Source organism: Danio rerio, chromosome 17 (genome assembly GCF_049306965.1).
Source record: "Danio rerio strain Tuebingen ecotype United States chromosome 17, GRCz12tu, whole genome shotgun sequence".
Taxonomy (NCBI): domain Eukaryota; kingdom Metazoa; phylum Chordata; class Actinopteri; order Cypriniformes; family Danionidae; genus Danio; species Danio rerio.
The window spans coordinates 59,395,001-59,415,000 of record NC_133192.1 but is presented as its reverse complement, the minus strand read 5'-3'; the positions used below and the strand labels follow the sequence as shown (position 1 = coordinate 59,415,000).

The window sequence follows — 20,000 nt, the reverse complement described above, 5'->3', positions numbered from 1 at the left end:
AGTACAGTATAGAGAGTGTGTCACGAGCTGTTCACAACTGAACTAATGTAAGAGCAACTTCAGCTCAATCATGAACATGTACAACAGTTATGACTGTTATCGAGGTAAAGTTGGTCTCATGCTCGCATATTCACCTTTATAGTTTAATTTCAGAAAAGTACTGTTAGCAAATCCCAAACACTGAAACTATATGATCAGCCAATGTTTATTAAAGATGTTCAGTTAAATTGTGCTAATGTTGTTATAAAGGGATAATAACACGAGATTTCAGACCGAATAATTAAAAGTATCGTGGTGAACAGTTCTGGGATCGCGTCATTGTTTGTCACTCCTCAAAAATGAACCAATGTGCGAAAATAAAACCAACTTCACCTCAGCTTGTGTGTTTATTCTGGTTAAACTAACTTACCCTCCTCTCGAGTCTCCACACTGAACTACACACAACTTGCCGTGGGAGTCATTTCCGACAGGGAGTCGACTCGTTCGGTCGCTTGTTTTGAACTGGCGTCCACGTCCATTGAGTTCGCAGAACGAGTCGAATCTTTGAATCTTTTGAGAGTCGACACAATTCTGCTCGGAAACAAACAAGAGATGCAGGAAGCGGAACTGACTCGATTCTCACGGGCTTTTATTTCAAAATATTCATCAGCATAACATTATTGTTTTTACATGTCTGACAGAAGCTTTAAATAAGACTGCCGACGCGGTAATGTGTAGGAGTAAATACGAAATAAAATAGCTGATGAGTAAACTTAATTTAATACAAATAAAAGTACATTTAAATTCCAGTACACATTATAATGTCAATATTAATGTAACAACATTGCAGTCATTTTCGACCAAACAAAATTCCCTGAAAGTTAACTTGTTAAACCGGTCAGGATCAATATATATATATATATATATATATATATATATATATATATATATATATATATATATATATATATATATATATATATATATATATATATATATAACCACTGTTGACTGTAACCTCCATACAGTAACACTATTTTTAAATACAGTAATAATTATACTTGGATATATGATCCTCTGCTGATTTATATGTAAGAACTGATATCGAATCATCAGCAAGATCATTTCTAGAACATAATAGTTTTAATATTTTTTTAAAATCACAATTATGACAGTACATACCATTTTACTCCATATTTTTCAAGATAAAGTGTAACTTTAAATGCTTAATAGGGTAATGAGTAGGGCCAGGTGGAATCTGTGGACATTATTTGCTTTTTCTGTGCAGAATTGTGTTAAAATCTGCGGATTTCTGCTGAATTATTTTGGGAGTATCATAACTAAAACCTTGATTGATGAAATAAAAAGTAATACATTTAACTTTTATTTAATATTAACAATGCAAATTCAATTAGATCCACTTTATTTGCTAAACAAAGCAAGTCTCTCATGTAATATCTCTACTGAAAGACAGAAAACATTACTGTACACACTGCATTGTGAATAAAGCATATGAACACTTCCATATTAGTCAATAATGTTCCTGAAATTAATTTAAAAACTGGATAAATATAAATGTACACACATTTACACGGGTAAATAAACAGAATCAATGATGGGCTAAAAAGTCACTGTATAGCAGTGCTCTGTTTCAGGTTAATAATATTGACCATACAATGAGCATATACAAATGAATGTAAACACATTATAGGAATAATTATTTTATTGTTTTTATTGCAACCAAACATAAACAAAAACAGAAGTTAGAAAAGAAAAACAAAGAAAAACAAATATTGTTCATGAGTTAATGTGTTCATTAATGATGAACAGTTCATGTACAGGCTTCATTAATATTCATCTCTAAATGTGTGCAGAGAGCCATGCTGCCACATGATGGCGACAAACAACTGAAGACTCAAACACACTCATGATGATGATGATGATGAAGTCTTCAACACTGAAGATATGCGGTAATAACACAGTGTTGTGTTACGCAGGGATGGGCAGTATTTATGATACATGCATTCCACATTTTAAATGCATTATATTATTGTGTAATCTGTATTTGATAGAGTTTATGAAAATGGCTTAATATTTAGCGTCAAAGTACTTTAGTGTCTTGTATTTTTGTATGTTTAAAATACTGTAAAATGCATCCTCTGATTAGTGCTTTGGATGTTATTGACTCCTCGGTTTACTGTACAAATAACAGTACTTTTGGATGGACTGCTGATGCTAAATCTGTCGTTAAAACAAACAACATAAAGAAAAGTCTTCAGTGGTGATTCCTACAATACTTCATAGCCTGTTGTAAATGCCAGTAGCTGGTCAGGAGGTCCACTGTATAGTAATTGAGGAGGAGAGATGTAAGCCTTAAGATCTCACAACATATAAAGCGCAAATATTTAATAATCATCTAATCATCATTTCACATTGAGGAGTTCAACAGCAAAATAGAAGTTCCTTTAGCTGAGTCCCTTTATTAATCAGCGGTCGCCACAGAGGAATGAACCACCAACTATTCCAGCATGTTTTACACAGCGGATGCCCTTCCAGCTGCAACCTAGTAGTGGGAAACACCCATACACACTCATTCACAGACACACACTCATACACTACGGCCAGTGTAGTTGATCAGTTCCCCTATAGTGCATGTGTTTGGACTGTGGGGGAAACCGGAGCACCCGGAGGAAACCCACACCAACACGGGGAGAACATGCATTCTCTATTATAAATGAGCAAAATGTGGTGCAAAATGCAAATTAAATGATATAATTGACTATGCAAATCGCACTCTGATGTTGAGGACGCAGTTGACCCGATAGTGAAAACTCTTTCATGAGTGTCTTTCCTCTGCTGGACACTGAAGAAGATATTTTGAAGAATGCTGGAATCCTGTAACCATTGACTTCTATTGGATTTGTTTTTCCCACGATGGAGGTCAGTGGTTTTGGGTTTTCTTCAGAATATCTTCTTTTGTGTTTGCTTTGAAAGGAGGGAGAGTAAAATGATCAGTGTCTGGGTGAACTATCCCTTTAAAGCTTTAGAGGTTGCAAAAATTGATTAAAAAAAGACTCTTAACTCTTGTGCTCTAGTTTTGGCTGTGTTTTGCCACAGACATGATGAACATGCAATCTCAGCCCAAATGCATTTAGGACAAATAATCTTTAATGGATGCCTTTGCCTCTATTACTTTCCTACAACTTATAACGCATTGCAATGAGTATGCAGCTTACATACTAAAACTGTGCTGGAAATAGCAGACCTGCATGATAGAGAGCATTTATTGATGTTGCAGTGAATGCACATGTACACAGAGAAATGCACTGGTGTTTGGCATTCGCTGATGAATGTGTGTCTCCTCATACTGTACATCTGCTCTAGACACTGAGCCAGCAGGACACCAGCAGCAGCTGACCCTCTGCAAGATCCTCAACAGGAACCAGAACCACCGCAGGAGCACACGGATCCCGAGCACCAGTGAAGCGCTGCTGCAGACCTGCGTACACACACACACACACACACACACACACACACACACACACACACACACACACACACACACACACACACACACACACACACACACACACACACACATGTTGGGAGTGCACCAACCAAAGTTTCATCTGTATATTATATTGATGGGAAAACCAAAATACCATCTGATGTGGTGATTCTACAGTTGCTATGGTAACACAACAACTATGGTAATTAATCTCTTATGTGGGTTCTATAGTTGCTATAGTAACAACTGTAGTAATTAATTTGTCATGGTGATTCAACGGTTGCTATGATAATAGGTAATTGATCTGTTGTGGTGATTCTATGGTTGCTATAGTAACACAACAACTACAGTAATTGATCTGTTGTGGTGATTCTACAGTTGCTATGGTAACACAACAACTACAGTAATATAAACAAATGACACCATGCTGTAGTTTTCTGAACTTATAGGGCATATTAAACAGCAATACACCACAGTTTACTGTAGTAAAAACTAAAGTATACCACTGTATTTATTACTGTTGATTAGGTCACTATCTCTAATACTGCAGACTACTGAAGCGCTCATTAACAAAGAGCTGTAAATACTATAATATATACAATATTACTCTAGTATGGTTCATAAATACTAGTATTTACTATAAATGACTACAGTATTTTTACATGTGAAAGCGGACCCCTGTAGAGGAGTAAGTGCCGCAGGGTTTTCAGGGCTCGTTAATATGTTTTTAGGGTTAATTCTTTATCCAGAAATCCAACATCTAACCCTACTGAACATTAATCAAACGCCATAAAGCGTATCATGTTAACAGAAATCCTGAAACGAATACTGATGCACATTTCACAAGCACAAAACACATTAAATATGCTTTCATTAGTATTATTATTTTAGTTTAGCTGAGTTCTGAAGACAAGCTAAAGTCTGTCGGGTTCAGAAGAACATGAAGGTCAGTAAACAATGGGTCAGTTTTCATGTGATTGTGTCCAGAAGAGAGCCACTGCAATTAGCCCGAGTCCAGCGCTGGGGGAGCGAGGTCAGTGCGGAAACACAGCAGACACACTGACTAACACAAACATCAAACTCTTTTGATCAGGTCTTTCATCAAACACACACACACACACGCACACACACACACACACACACACACACACACACACACACACACACACGTCATTAATGAAATGAAGCTTTTCTCTGTGTGCTCCATCAGGCCTGCGGTGCACTATGGGTAACCAGAGCTTCAACAGGAGATCACACACTAAAACAAGCTGCATTAGTCCAACGGTCACCTTCATCACACACACTGAGAGACCAAACACTGAAGAGCAAATCCATCCATGCGCAGCTCCACAAGGCCCACACCAAGCAAGCCAGTGGAGGAACAGACCTCACCAATTGACCAGAGTGAAGAAGAGAAACCTGGCTCTGCTGGGCACAACCATTTCTCCTCTGGCCAAACTTCCTGTGCAGAGCTGCAGTGTAGGCCCCGGAGGCTGGAGAACGCTGGACATCCCACTCTCCAATGAGAGAGCAGGTCATGAGCTGATGTGGTCATGATTGGCTGTTATGTTCAGGAGCTCGACAGGAATGTCTGTGATTGGCCAGAATAGCCATCCATGCACTCACTTCACCCTGCCTTTACACAGACATATCAAGCCTCGTCTATCAGCTGAACCGTGCAGATATATGAGCGACTGACAGATCCGCTGACTGACGAAGCTTTCAAACACTCACTTGAACACTCACAGAGAGATTTCAAACGATGCTGTGTGTCAGTGATGTCATCATCACACATCAGCCAATAGGGTTCTGTTCTTTCAGACGGCTCCGCCCTTAACATGTTATTGGCTGGGGTTTGTGGGTGGGACAGAGCTGTTGTTGTCAGATCATGTAGAGTGTGGCGCCCTCTTGTGGATCATTCATGTAGGCCAACTCTATTTTTGTCTATGTTGTGGGACTACTGTACAGGAGTTATTTTTGGGGATTATAGAGAGCCAAATTTAGCAGCTTTTTTTTAAAGTAGCATGATCGTAAAACACAAGGGCTATTATGAATGTTTTAAAATATGCGTTTGCTTGCTTAAAAAATTCTTAATAATGCCGAAAACACTTAAATTTGTGCATCTCCTGACTCGCATGTGCAGCCATGTTGCGTTGTGAGCTGCTGTGTTCTGGGAAATCTTTGCACCCCTTGGTTTCTAGTGTGGTCCCAACACAATCTCACGGCAATTCTTTTTGATTTAGTGGCTAATTTGTATGAATTCGCACATCTAATTTGTATCAATTTAGTACGATTTGCCCATCACCCAATGGAAGTTGGGTATAGGGGTGGGGTTGGGTGCAATTTTGTACGACTGAACTCACAATTTCAATTTCAGACGACTAAACTGCCACTACACTGACGAAACGTAAAAGTTTTCCTGTGAGATCAGGCTAGTGGTCCTGGAAAATCTCCATTTCAAGGGCTATCTAGCCCTTCCCCTTAGCCCTACGCCTTCGAAAGGAAAAGGATTGGGACATCCAATTCCAAACCAGGGGTAGGGGGTAAGGGTTAGAATTGGGCCTGAGCCGTAGTGTTGCGTAGTGTGCACACCACAGCGATTTAAAGACACAGAAATATCAAGTCACAGTTAGAACGGCACAGCGAACGGCAGATGTCTAAAGTCAAACAGTGTGAACTAGGCTTCAGAGTCCCACAGTGTTGCTGTAAAACTAAGGGGGGTCGAGCCTCTTCAACTGCAGATAATTTGTGAGATTTGTCTCTGGCCAGTTTGAAAAATGCCTCTTGAATCCAATTTGTTCTGGCTGGCTTTTGATTAAGATCAGCTTTAATTTAACAGGAAAACCAAATGTGGAAAGAGTCTATTCAACTTTACTTCAATAAGTGAGTAAAGCTGTTGCTTTAAAAGCGATTAGCTAACAAGTGAGCAGACACACCGCCTAAAAATAAACGAACAGTGCATAATTATAAATGAGTCAGTTCCATGTTACACTGGGTTTACTCAAATGTTTTAAATGAACTCGTCGCTTTTAGGGCAACAGCTTTTAAAGTAAACTGCTCTCTGTTTACAGTGTAAGAAATGAAAATGTTATTATTTTTTATATGAAAGCTTCAGGTTTGCTGGGTTATTCATGGATCTCTCCGTGATCATGAGGCAATTTCCAGAACCTTTGCTTTCTCTGTTTCTCCGTCTGCAATTGTTCTAATACACTGCACAGTTAATATACATGTCTGTGTGTTGATTATGTTTAAACTATTAAGCTAAATAACTAATGAAGTCTCCGTCACTGTTTTGAACAACCACTGCAAACACAATCTTAATAAACACTCAGATAATGAATAGTTATTGACAGTGTCCTCCACATCAACACTGCATGTTCATTATCAGCTGTATATTGAATTTCTGAATATCAGCATTTGTCTAGTAAGGAGCCCTGTGTGACCTGATTTCCAGGATATCAGTAGACAGATTTAGGACGGTGATCAGCGTACGCATTTAACCTGCTGGTCTATTCTGATGAACACAACGCCTGAAAGAGCCTCCAGAACAGCATCAAGATGATTTTTTGGCTTTTGGAGATGTCCCGGAGCCAAACGCCTGTCTGTCAGCACAGCGGATCAGGAGACTGTCGTCTGAGTTTTGGGGACGTGGGTCCGACAGAAAGGGTTTCAGGGCAAATGTCTTCATTTCTCCTCTGATATTGTTGGTCTGTGACCCGTGAATGCGCTGCTGGCGATCTCTGAGGGCGTCCACACCACGCCACAGACAGACAGCTGGAGAAATGTGTTTGAACATATGCTGCAGCGGCGGCACGCGGATCTGATGACGGAAACATCAGCGCACGCTTCAGCACAACAGCAGACCTGATGGAGGACTGTCAGCTGATTCAGCACACACACACACACACACACACACGCACGCACGTACGCACACACACACACATACACACACACACACACACACACACACACACACACACACACACACACACACACACATACACACACACACACACACACACACATACACACACACACACGCACACACACACACTAGGCTTCATCAACATCTGTACGTCAGACACATGTGAAATACACCGCAATGCTTTTCTTACTGGACGTTTTGTCTTGTTTCTAGTCAAAATATTTAACAATTCTTTAATCCAGACATGCAAATAACAGTGTCATGTTTACAGAGTCAAACTGAAGTGAAAAGCAGACTCAAGATGTTGTCCTGACGTCATGCACAGATCATTTTCTTCTTGTTTTAAGGAAAAACATTTAATTTTGACCAATTTTTGAAAACAGCAAGTCTCATTCGTCTTAATTGTGCAAGTGTTTTGTGTTTATACCATCATATATATATATATATATACAGCTGAAAGCAGAAGTTTCCATCTACTGTATAAAAAGGCACATCAGCATTAAAAAGAGTCAGCTGTTAATGTGACTAAACTTTTCCTCTTTAGGTAAGTGAGGATGATCACGTGTGTTTCTGTTCTGCTCAACAGCAGAATAATGAGAGAGATTGTTTGAGAAATTGTTCTTGAAAGTCAAGTTTGCACACAGTAAGATTATTCTGCCTCTGTAAAGCTCAGATGATGATGTCAGGGTTTTGGAGGTTTCTGATTGGCTGATTGACAGCATTTGAGTTAATGTGAGGCACAACTGTAGAATAGTGTTGAAGGAAAAGCTCAAACACACTGCTTCCTTCTGTGTGACAACATGGAAAAATCAACAACAAAGCCAGATTACCATTAGCTGAATGACACTGGGGAAAGACTGATGTGTGGAGACATGTCCTGTGCTCTGATGGAGCTAAGATTGAACTGTTTGGCCATAATGAGCAGTGTTACATCTGGAGGACAAAGAGGAAAGCGCACAAGCCTAGAACACCATCCCAACTGTGCAGTATGGGGGCGGCAGCATCATGCTGTGGGGCTGTTTTGCTGCAGGAGGGACTGGTCCACTTCACAGCATAGATGGCATCATGAAGACAGAACATCATGGAGAAATACTGAAGCAACATCTCAACACATCAGCCAGGACATTACAACTGGGCCACAAATGGCTCTTCCAGACAGATCATGAGCCTGAACACACTGTTTAATGAGTTCACATGTGCTTTAAGGACAACAGAGTGAATGTTTTGGAGTGGCCATCACAAAGCCCTGATCTCAATCCTATAGAGAATGTGTGGGCAGAGTTGAAAAAGCTTGTGTGAGCAAGACAGCCTACAAATCTGACTCAGTTACAGCAATTCTGCAGGAGGAATGGGCCAAAATACCAGCAAACTATTGTGAGAAGCTTGTGGAAGGAGACCCAAAACACTTGACCAAAGTTAAACAGTTTAAAAGCAAAGCTAACAAACACCAAGGAAATGTGTGTACACTTCTGACTGTCTAGAAATTAATAACAAAATCTCTCATTATTCTGGCATTGAGCGAATGTAAGTCATTTAGGTAACCCTGACGGACCTTTGTCCTTAATTTTGTTCTTCTGAAAGTGAATCTGGAGAGTTCTGAATGAGCCTCCATGTGCAAAAAGTTAGTCATTTGCATAATACACGCCCACACTCGTATTTTTCCTCTCATATCTGTGCTCAAACTGGAGATCCTCGACCCATCTCTGCTCCTAAAGCACTAGAGCTTTCCTGATGAGCAGATCATCATCACCATCACCTGTGGACATCACATCATCATCCAGCAGATCACCTGATTACGGCCCTGCACTGATCCTGACTCTGTTTCTGGAGTGTGCTGCAGGAACCAACATTGGCACATGTGTTTACTTAAAAAATAACCGATAAGAATGATGAGGAACACACTCATGATGTTTCTTTCACTCTCTGCAATGAAATACAAGTCAAAGTAAAACTAGAAATCACTCCCTTCTGTTTTTATTTGTGTTTTCCACACGGTCACAACTTTATCTGATGTGATATATATACAGTATACGTGTGTGTGTGTGTGTGGTACCTGTGGCGATGTGTGTGCTGGTGTTGTGGTGTCTCCTGTAGAAGACTCTGGCACACAGCGCAGTCAGCCCGGGACTCTCCTGAAGCGCAGAGCTGTAGCAGGACATCAGTGTGTGCAGCAGGCTCTCGGCGCTCACACACACACTCTCTGCGCTCTCACACACACTCAGAGACAGAGAGGCGTATCGAGCGCAGCCGGAGCGCAGCAGCCGGGACTCCACAAGGCCGCTGGAGCTCCCACACACACACACTCTCTCTGAGGGACAGTCCTGCACCGCAGACACATGCAGCTCCAGCAGCGCTCCTCTGGGCAGAGCACACACCACCAGCAGATGGAGCTGAGGAGCACACACACACACACACACCAGTGCATGAGAACAACACAAACACAAAGTGAAGAAAACACACCTTCATCACACTGAAAACAACAGCGGAGTTATCTCATCCCCATGATGAACACACACGGACATCACCTGCAGCCTGACAACAAGCGACCGGCGAGACAAAGCCAGATCAGAGAGATTCCAGACACGCGCGGCTCATTCTACACCATCTCAGGCCTTAAATGATGTCATCTGCAGAGTTAAACATCTTTATTCTTCAGCGGCGGCCATTATCGCCTCTCAAACGTCTTCTGCGACACAATGCGGCCCTCAAATAACACCGTCTCATCTGCTAATGGCCGACAAATGAGTGTTTTACACAAGCGCCGCTTTGTTTGCGCCGTCGATCAGGGCCGAAAACACTTAACCCTCTGCTCAATTGGCTGGATCAATTTTCCTCCACTCCAGCGCACCACTGTAATGACGGGTTACACACACTTTATTTCGAGATTCGCTCAGAAAGCAGACGGCGAATAAATCAGAGAGGCTTTTCTCACAATTTGGGGCCGCGTCCCGGTGGCGACCCGGTGACCGGCGCTGCACTTACATCCAGATTAAAGCAGCGCGCGCTGATTGCGTATCAACACCACAGCACTTCAGCCACTAAACAATAGCAGCTTTAAGCAGAGCAAAGTGTTCACTCAGACGGCTGCGCTTTAATACGCCACAGATTAGCACTTAACAGCACACAGGGGCCGTAATGAAGGGAGGCTGCTAATGGTTCCCAGGGTCCGTAATAAGGGATCCAGAGCGGTTTTAAGGGATAGTTCACTCAAAAATGAAGAGTTAATCACTTCTTACACACCTGTTTGATGATATTTTGAAGAAAGCTGAAAACCACAGGACAACAAATACTGTGGAAATCAATGACTGCAGGATGACCTTCTGCTGTGGTCAACAGGTTTGGAAAAGGTAAAGGGTGAGTAAATGAAGACAGAAATTACTCTTAAGGGTAAACTTTAAAGGCCGACCTCGTGACATCCAGACTCTCACTTTATATGTCAAAAACAGAACAAGATCTGAAACAACAGCATTTACTATAGCCATAAGGTTTACATGATGTTCACGGCAGGTGGAGGAGGTTTAGATGATGTTTACGGCAGGTGGAGGAGGTTTAGATGATGTTTACGGCAGGTGGAGGAGGTTTAGATGATGTTTACGGCAGGTGGAGGAGGTTTAGATGATGGTTACAGCAGGTAGAGGAGGTTTAGATGATGTTTACTGCAGGTGGAGGAGGTTTAGATGATGTTTACGGCAGGTGGAGGAGGTTTACATGATGTTTACAGCAGGTGGAGGAGGTTTAGATGATGGTTACCGCAGGTGGAGGAGATTTAGATGATGGTTACAGCAGGTGGAGGAGGTTTAATGATGTTAACAGCAGGTGGAGGAGGTTTAGATGATGTTTACGGCAGGTGGAGGAGGTTTAGATGATGGTTACGGCAGGTGGAGGAGGTTTAGATGATGTTTGCAGCAGGTGGAGGAGGTTTAGATGATGTTTACGGCAGATGGAGGAGGTTTAGATGATGTTTACAGCAGGTGGATGAGGTTTAGATGATGGTTACGGCAGGTGGAGGAGGTTTAGATGATGTTTACGGCAGATGGAGGAGGTTTAGATGATGTTTACGGCAGGTGGAGGAGGTTTAGATGATGTTTACGGCAGGCGGAGGAGGTTTAGATGATGTTTACAGCAGGCGGAGGAGGTTTAGATGATGGTTACAGCAGGCGGAGGAGGTTTAATGATGTTAACAGCAGGTGGAGGAGGTTTAGATGATGTTTACGGCAGGTGGAGGAGGTTTAGATGATGGTTACGGCAGGTGGAGGAGGTTTAGATGATGTTTACAGCAGGTGGAGGAGGTTTAGATGATGTTTACTGCAGGTGGAGGAGGTTTAGATGATGTTTACTGCAGGTGGAGGAGGTTTAGATGATGGTTACAGCAGGTGGAGGAGGTTTAGATGATGTTTACAGCAGGTGGAGGAGGTTTAGATGATGTTTACTGCAGGTGGAGGAGGTTTAGATGATGGTTACAGCAGGTGGAGGAGGTTTAGATGATGTTTACAGCAGGTGGAGGAGGTTTAGATGATGTTTACAGCAGGTGGAGGAGGTTTAGATGATGTTTACAGCAGGTGGAGGAGGTTTAGATGATGTTTACTGCAGGTGGAGGAGGTTTAGATGATGTTTACTGCAGGTGGAGGAGGTTTAGATGATGTTTACAGCAGGTGGAGGAGGTTTAGATGATGTTTACGGCAGGTGGAGGAGGTTTAGATGATGTTTACTGCAGGTGGAGGAGGTTTAGATGATGTTTACAGCAGGTGGAGGAGGTTTAGATGATGTTTACTGCAGGTGGAGGAGGTTTAGATGATGTTTACTGCAGGTGGAGGAGGTTTAGATGATGTTTACGGCAGATGGAGGAGGTTTAGATGATGTTTACGGCAGGTGGAGGAGGTTTAATGATGTTAACGGCAGGTGGAGGAGGTTTAGATGATGTTTACGGCAGGTGGAGGAGGTTAAGATGATGGTTACAGCAGGTGGAGGAGGTTTAGATGATGGTTACAGCAGGTGGAGGAGGTTTAGATGATGTTTACGGCAGGTGGAGGAGGTTTAGATAATGTTTACAGCAGGTGGAGGAGGTTTAGATGATGTTTACGGCAGGTGGAGGAGGTTTAATGATGTTAACGGCAGGTGGAGGAGGTTTAGATGATGTTTACGGCAGGTGGAGGAGGTTTAGATGATGGTTACAGCAGGTGGAGGAGGTTTAGATGATGGTTACAGCAGGTGGAGGAGGTTTAGATGATGTTTACGGCAGATGGAGGAGGTTTAGATGATGTTTACAGCAGGTGGAGGAGGTTTAGATGATGTTTACTGCAGGTGGAGGAGGTTTAGATGATGTTTACAGCAGATGGAAGAGGTTTAGATGATGTTTACGGCAGGCGGAGGAGGTTTAGATGATGTTTACTGCAGGCGGAGGAGGTTTAGATGATGTTTACGGCAGGCGGAGGAGGTTTAGATGATGTTTACGGCAGGCGGAGGAGGTTTAGATGATGTTTACAGCAGGCGGAGGAGGTTTAGATGATGTTTACAGCAGGCGGAGGAGGTTTAATGATGTTAACAGCAGGTGGAGGAGGTTTAGATGATGTATACGGCAGGTGGAGGAGGTTTAGATGATGGTTACAGCAGGTGGAGGAGGTTTAGATGATGTTTACAGCAGGTGGAGGAGGTTTAGATGATGTTTACGGCAGATGGAGGAGGTTTAGATGATGTTTACGGCAGGTGGAGGAGGTTTAGATGATGTTTACGGCAGGTGGAGGAGGTTTAGATGATGTTTACGGCAGGTGGAGGAGGTTTAGATGATGTTTACGGCAGGTGGAGGAGGTTTAGATGATGTTTACGGCAGGTGGAGGAGGTTTAGATGATGTTTACGGCAGGTGGAGGAGGTTTAGATGATGTTTACGGCAGGTGGAGGAGGTTTAGATGATGTTTACGGCAGGTGGAGGAGGTTTAGATGATGTTTACGGCAGGTGGAGGAGGTTTAGATGATGTTTACGGCAGGTGGAGGAGGTTTAGATGATGTTTACGGCAGGTGGAGGAGGTTTAGATGATGTTTACAGCAGGTGGAGGAGGTTTAGATGATGTTTACAGCAGGTGGAGGAGGTTTAGATGATGTTTACAGCAGGTGGAGGAGGTTTAGATGATGTTTTCAGCAGGTGGAGGAGGTTTAGATGATGGTTACAGCAGGTGGAGGAGGTTTAGATGATGTTCACGGCAGGTGGAGGAGGTTTAGATGATGTTTACGGCAGGTGGAGGAGGTTTAGATGATGTTTACGGCAGGTGGAGGAGGTTTAGATGATGTTTACAGCAGGTGGAGGAGGTTTAGATGATGTTTACAGCAGGTGGAGGAGGTTTAGATGATGTTTACAGCAGGTGGAGGAGGTTTAGATGATTTTTACAACAGGTGGAGGAGGTTTAGATGATGTTTACGGCAGGTGGAGGAGGTTTAGATGATGTTTACGGCAGGTGGAGGAGGTTTAGATGATGTTTACGGCAGGTGGAGGAGGTTTAGATGATGTTTACGGCAGGTGGAGGAGGTTTAGATGATGTTTACGGCAGGTGGAGGAGGTTTAGATGATGTTTACGGCAGGTGGAGGAGGTTTAGATGATGTTTACAGCAGGTGGAGGAGGTTTAGATGATGGTTACAGCAGGTGGAGGAGGTTTAGATGATGTTTACGGCAGGTGGAGGAGGTTTAGATGATGTTTACAGCAGGTGGAGGAGGTTTAGATGATGGTTACAGCAGGTGGAGGAGGTTTAGATTACACTCTTTACATCAATATCCATGTAATCCTTTAATAAACCACAATCCATTCCCATTTAATTCTTCATGCAGAACAAATCCTCCAACATTTAAACATGTTATAGATCACAGCTAATTACAATATTCAAATCTCCTAATACAAGATCAATAAATATTTAAATCACAAAGCAGAACAGAGTTGGTGGATATTTTAATATCTCATAACAGAATAAGTCAGACTCATCTCTAATCTCTTCACTGAAATCCGTCAGCTTGTATAACAGCAGATGAACACATGAAGGTTTACACACTCATTAAAGCAGCCGTGTGGGAAAGTTGACTTCAATAACCTGCAGTTGTGAGTGTGATCATTGTTTGCATTGATCTGAAGTTAAAGCGTCTCTATAACACACACGTCTCGCTCTCCACAAACAACACATGTGCCAATTAACCCTGCAAACTCCATCACACACTCCATTACAGACATTATGAACGCTTCTGCTTCATCTCCTCTGACTGGAGGAGCTGTTTTCATCATATCCACACACACCGAATCAACCCGCTGATGATGATTATTAGACACATCACCAGTGACAGCATCAACACACTGATATATGATCACATATAGATGATCAATAAGTCATCACAACATACAGTTTCATGTTGCTTTCACTTATTTTAAAAGGTTTTGACTTTAAGTTATGCACTAATACCAGTAATCTTAATTGTTTCAGTTTAATCAAATTAATCTGATGAGTAGGCCCACACCCAAGTGAATTATGGGATCACATCTGAAGATATGTGTGGGAATCTCACAGCATCAGGTTTGATGAGCGCTCAGCCCTGAGATCAGCTCCTGATTGGCTCAGCTGCGCTTCACTCGGACACTTCATTTGCATATAAACGTTGGATTCGTGAAGGAGCTCTGGGATTAATTGCTTTCCCTTAATCCAGCTCTCCTAAATAAACATTAAATAATGAAACAATGCAGAGAGCAAGAGGAAACAAGCAGCACTATCTCAGAGCAAACACGGTGATGAGAGGATTGTACTGGTCTCGAATTAAGACTCCACAAACGATGGACCCCGTCAGCACATCTGTGCATCTCCAGGCCGCAGTTACACCTAAATCTCATTTATTTCACACATAATTCTGCCTTTCCTTGTTTAACTAACCCTTTAAAGAGGTCTTTATTCAATATTAGTAATCCAGCAGCATGTCTAATGTCATTGACGTCAATTTTGCAAGTTATTTTTCTTTCTGTTTTACTTTCTGTAGTAACACTGCATATAACAGTGCCCTTTAAAAATCTGGATAGACCGAGGCTCAGTCAAATAAAAGAGATCAGTATATGGGAATGACCACACAATGAGCAGCAGACACCATCGTTCTCATGTAAATCACGCAAGTGTAAAACCCCGGCGGACTAAAGGCCAATCAGAACACAACGCAGACTGTTGGTGACTCACAGGCCACGCCCTTATCATTTGCATGTGCTCTAGGTCAGGTTTTACATCATCCGGACCTGACGAGCAGCCACATCATCAGGAGATCAGCAGCCCAAACACAGACTGATGTGCTGCCTGGGATCATTCATATTTAGGGTCAATATGGACCTTCTGACTTTAAGATTATTTTATGGGGTGATAAACGAGCATATTATAGTTTCTGGAGATTTCCCTGAGCCATAAACCTGCCTCCAGAGAACAACTTCAGATTGTGGGCAAATATGCAGATTTAATCTATTCGAATTTACCTGTTTTCAAATGTGATTACATATAGAAAATATAATATGAAAATATCAGTGTGCAACATCAAGCAGCAGAACGAGCATGTGTGTGTGTGTGTGTGTGTGTGTGTGTGTGTGTGAGTGTGTTTGTGTGTGTGTGTGTGTGTGTGTGTGTGTGTGTTTGAGTGCTCACTTGTGCGTCCTGCAGTCGTGTTCTCCAGGCTGCGCTGACGGCTGAACTGTATTTGACGTCTGTGATGTAGATGTGCGCCTGCAGAACGTTCTTCAGCGTCAGTCCAGAGCTCACAGCCTCCAGAACCTTCTCTGTGTGACTGAAGCAGAGCTGAGCCTGGAGCAGTGGAGGACCGTCCAGCAGAACCATACGGCACGGGACTAGAGGGATCTGACCCGCACAGAACACTGCACCGCCAACCTGACAGACACACACACACACACACACACACACACACACACACACACACACACACACACACACACACACACACGATAATCCGACTGTGAATCTTTACATTTAGAATTAAAGCAGTGTTTAATAGTGTTAAAGTCATGTTAAGCTCAATATTATTCACCCCTTCAGCAATATTAGTGTTGGATTGTCTCCAGAACAAACCACTGTTATACAATGACTTGCCTAATTACCCTAACTTTACCCTAATTACCCTAGTGAAGCCTTTACATGTCACTGTAAGCTGAACACTAGTGTCTTGAAGAATATCTAGACTAATATGATGGAGAAGAGGAAACACATCAGCTATTAGAGATGAGTTATGAACACGGTGTTAATGAATTAATTAAATAATGAAAATTGAGCACAAGTTCAGCTGTACATCAGAAATGTGCATATATGACACAGAATGTACATCATTTGATAATATGAATAATAATTTAAACAGCTCTATATAGTTGGACGTTCTGAGGCTAATCAGCATTTGACCATGTGTCCGCATCTAAATGGAGAAGGTTCAAGCGGTTTTCTGTAGCCCACTGATGAACCCTGCCGGATTGATGCCAATGCTGGAGCCGTACATTAAACAGGTGCAACTCATCGACATTATTAAAGCGCTGGTGTTTGAACAGCAGAGCCTCGATTAAAGCGCTACACCTTCATTGTTATTTTATCAGCTCCAGCTGCCGTTTCACACGGACGACGAGCAAATGTGCAGCTCCGACATCCGCATTCACAACCTGATAATGAGCTGAGAGCCCACACATCAACTCACAATCCAGCAGATACAGATGCAGAAGCTCTCGCAGAAACACAGCGCTGCAGGTGAGGAGAAACATCCATACACACTCATTCACACACACACACACACACTACAGCCAGTGTAGTTGATCAGTCCCCCTATAGCGCATGTGTTTGGACTGTGAGGGAAACCGGAGCACCCGGAGGAAACCCACACCAACACGGGGAGAACATGCAAACTCCACACAGAAACACCAACTGACCCAGCCGAGACTCAAACCAGAGACCTTCTTGCAGTGAGGCCACAGTGCTGACCACTGAGCCATCGTGCTAGCTTGTGCTTTATTTTAAACTAAAAATGGTCTAATCACTAGAATCAGTTTCAACATCACTCCAAACTCATACTAATAGGGCTCAAGAGTGAAGCAGGAGGATCAGACCTTCTCCGCCTGTGATGTTGTTTCTGGAGCAAAATGAGCATTTGAGCATTGCCTCGGAAACAACGGCTCAACAAAACCCACTTTGCTGGAGGGAGCAAATAGTCACATCCATTTCCATAATCATCCGGGTTTCCCATGATTCCTGCTGCTGGCTTCACTTGTCATGTTTGATGAATCTTCAGCAGCTCTGGATTACCGGGACGCAGCGCAGGCTCCCAGCGGCGGATCAATCAGCGCTTCATTTACCTGCCAGCGTTATTCGCAGAGCCACATCCATCCACAGCACCTACAGCAAACACACACTGGCGCTGCGCTCATCTTTTGTTATTCCTGTGCAGAATTCTGCAAGAAACCCTGCAGATTTGTGCATTTATGAGCGCATCGTGTCTGAAACCCTAATGAAAAAGACCTTTGTGACTTTTATTTAAGGTGTAAATCCCTTTACATCCACTGAACAGCAGATGATGCTGGGTGCACTTAATTCCTTTATGCTTTCTCAACACAAATCAATGAAGTGCATCTAATCGCTCCTACAAATGTAAGTGGATTGAACATAACACATTTGAGTTGTCCCCCAAAAATGTGAGAATTGTGTTGTTTAAGCTCATGGTAAATACGCAGTGCAGCATTGATAACTGTTTGAGTGTTGTTTGAAGTACTAAAAGACAGAACATATCACTGTCCTTCAAATCAATAAACTAGGACTGCATCACACATCACAAAAGTTTTGTTATTGCCATAATATTATAGTGTTATAAAGACAAGGGCTCTATTTTATCCATCTAAGAGCAGTCTAAAGCTCATGGCACAAAGTGTTAAGAGCCTGTCTGACTGCACTTCTGTTTTAAGGACAGATAAATTCACTCTTCACCCCCAGCGCATGCTCTAACAGGGCTGTGCTGATCCTCTTCATGAGTTCTGGCTGTGTTTTGAGCAGAACCTGCATCAGAGTCTCGTCTCTCATTCCCTTTAAGAGTCAGTTGTGTCGCTCCATGGTGCATTTGCTATTTACATGGCGACTCTGTAAGAGTAAAAGCTGAACGCTTCACTAGCGAGAGCACAGTTAAACAGAGCATCTGCAGCGCGAGGATAAAGAACGAGCCTCCTCCATTCAGCTTCTTTACTTTCTCTTTACTTTTACTCCTTTACTTTGGTGGAGTGAGGAAACGGTGGACACTCACTCCACTGAACACATCCATCAGCCCACATGTTTCATCTATTTTGTTAAACACAGATTTTCTTCAAAACTATTTCTAAATTCAGCTCTAATCTCCAGCAAAGGAGTAAATGAACAATAATAATGAAGTGTGGTCAGAAAACGGAGTTATATCCAAACACACGTCCTGTTCTTATCCACATATGCTGATGCAGACGTCTCCAAAACCCCACGGTGAATCATTTCTATTTAAACAATGTTAAAACTGAGTGCTGCTCTGAAAATAGCAATAAATCATGCGAAACACGTCTTGCGCCGGGTCTATGATAGATAAATGATATGACAAATGTTGGACACAGTTTTTTAGACTGAATTAGATCTGGAAAATGGTTGTTTATTTTAACAAATAAATAAATAAATGACAAAAACATAGCTTATAAAAATCAAGGGAACTGTTATATCATATCCAAATAACAACAAAATCTCACATTTTTCCAGTATCATGAAGCCCTAATATAAACATTTGCAAATTAGTTCATATTATTAATTAAATCAATAGAAAACTATATAAATATATACAGAAGAAGTCAGAATTGTTCAACCTCCTCTATATTTATCCCTCAATTTCAGCACATCTCTAATCATAACAGTGTTAATAACTCATCTCTAATAGCTGATGTGTTTCCTCTTCTCCATGATGACAGCACATCATATTAGACTAGATCTTCTTCAAGACACTAGTGTTCAGCTTACAGTGACATGTAAAGGCTTCACTAGGGTAATTAGGGTAAAGTTAGGGTAATTAGGCAAGTCATTGTATAACAGTGGTTTGTTCTGGAGACAATCCAACACTAATATTGCTGAAGGGGTGAATAATATTGAGCTTAACATGACTTTAACACTATTAAACACTGCTTTTACTCTAGCCCAAATAAAACACATCAGACTTTCTCCAGAAGAACAAACAGAGGAAACACTGTGAACAACTCCTGCATCTGAGAAACAGCATCTGGGAAATATTGGACTCAACGAAGGACCAAATGAGTCTGTGAAAGTTTATGGTATTAAAACGCCATCCAAACACAATCCAAGATGGTGACGCGCACACACACACACACACACACACACACACATATATATATACACACACACACACACGCACACACACACACTCAGAGAACCGGCCTTCAGTAAAATCCCTCACGTTTGTGCATTTGAATATCAAAAGCGAGAGCTCTTGGCGATTATAATATTGGCGTAATAAAGAACAGGTGCGGCGTGATCAATTATTAAGAGCCGTGCGCAGGTACTTCGGGGAGGAGGAGGAGATGGG

General features: G+C 42.2%; 2 protein-coding genes across 8 annotated transcripts in view; both read right to left on the bottom strand.

Moving 5' to 3' along the window:
* nek9 (NIMA related kinase 9) overlaps positions 1-465 on the bottom strand; it is a 129,464-nt gene extending 128,999 nt beyond the window's left edge. For all 3 annotated transcript variants that reach the window (XR_012392974.1, XM_073927711.1, XM_073927710.1), the window contains exon 1: positions 410-465. The gene's annotated coding sequence lies outside the window, so the exon portion shown is untranslated. The remainder of the gene's footprint in view (positions 1-409) is intronic.
* A 1,222-nt stretch (positions 466-1,687) lies between these two features.
* Positions 1,688-20,000, bottom strand: part of dph6 (diphthamine biosynthesis 6) — a 75,462-nt gene continuing 57,149 nt past the window's right edge. For 3 of the 5 annotated variants that reach the window (XM_073927212.1, XM_073927213.1, XM_073927216.1), the window contains 3 exons: positions 16,058-16,297; positions 9,466-9,802; positions 1,688-3,478 (listed from right to left, as the gene is read on the bottom strand). In XM_073927212.1, the coding sequence (XP_073783313.1) occupies positions 3,360-3,478; positions 9,466-9,802; positions 16,058-16,297 (696 nt within the window). In that variant the 3' untranslated portion in view covers positions 1,688-3,359. The remainder of the gene's footprint in view (positions 3,479-9,465; positions 9,803-16,057; positions 16,298-20,000) is intronic. The other 2 variants (XM_073927214.1, XM_073927215.1) reach the window with 1 other exon arrangement.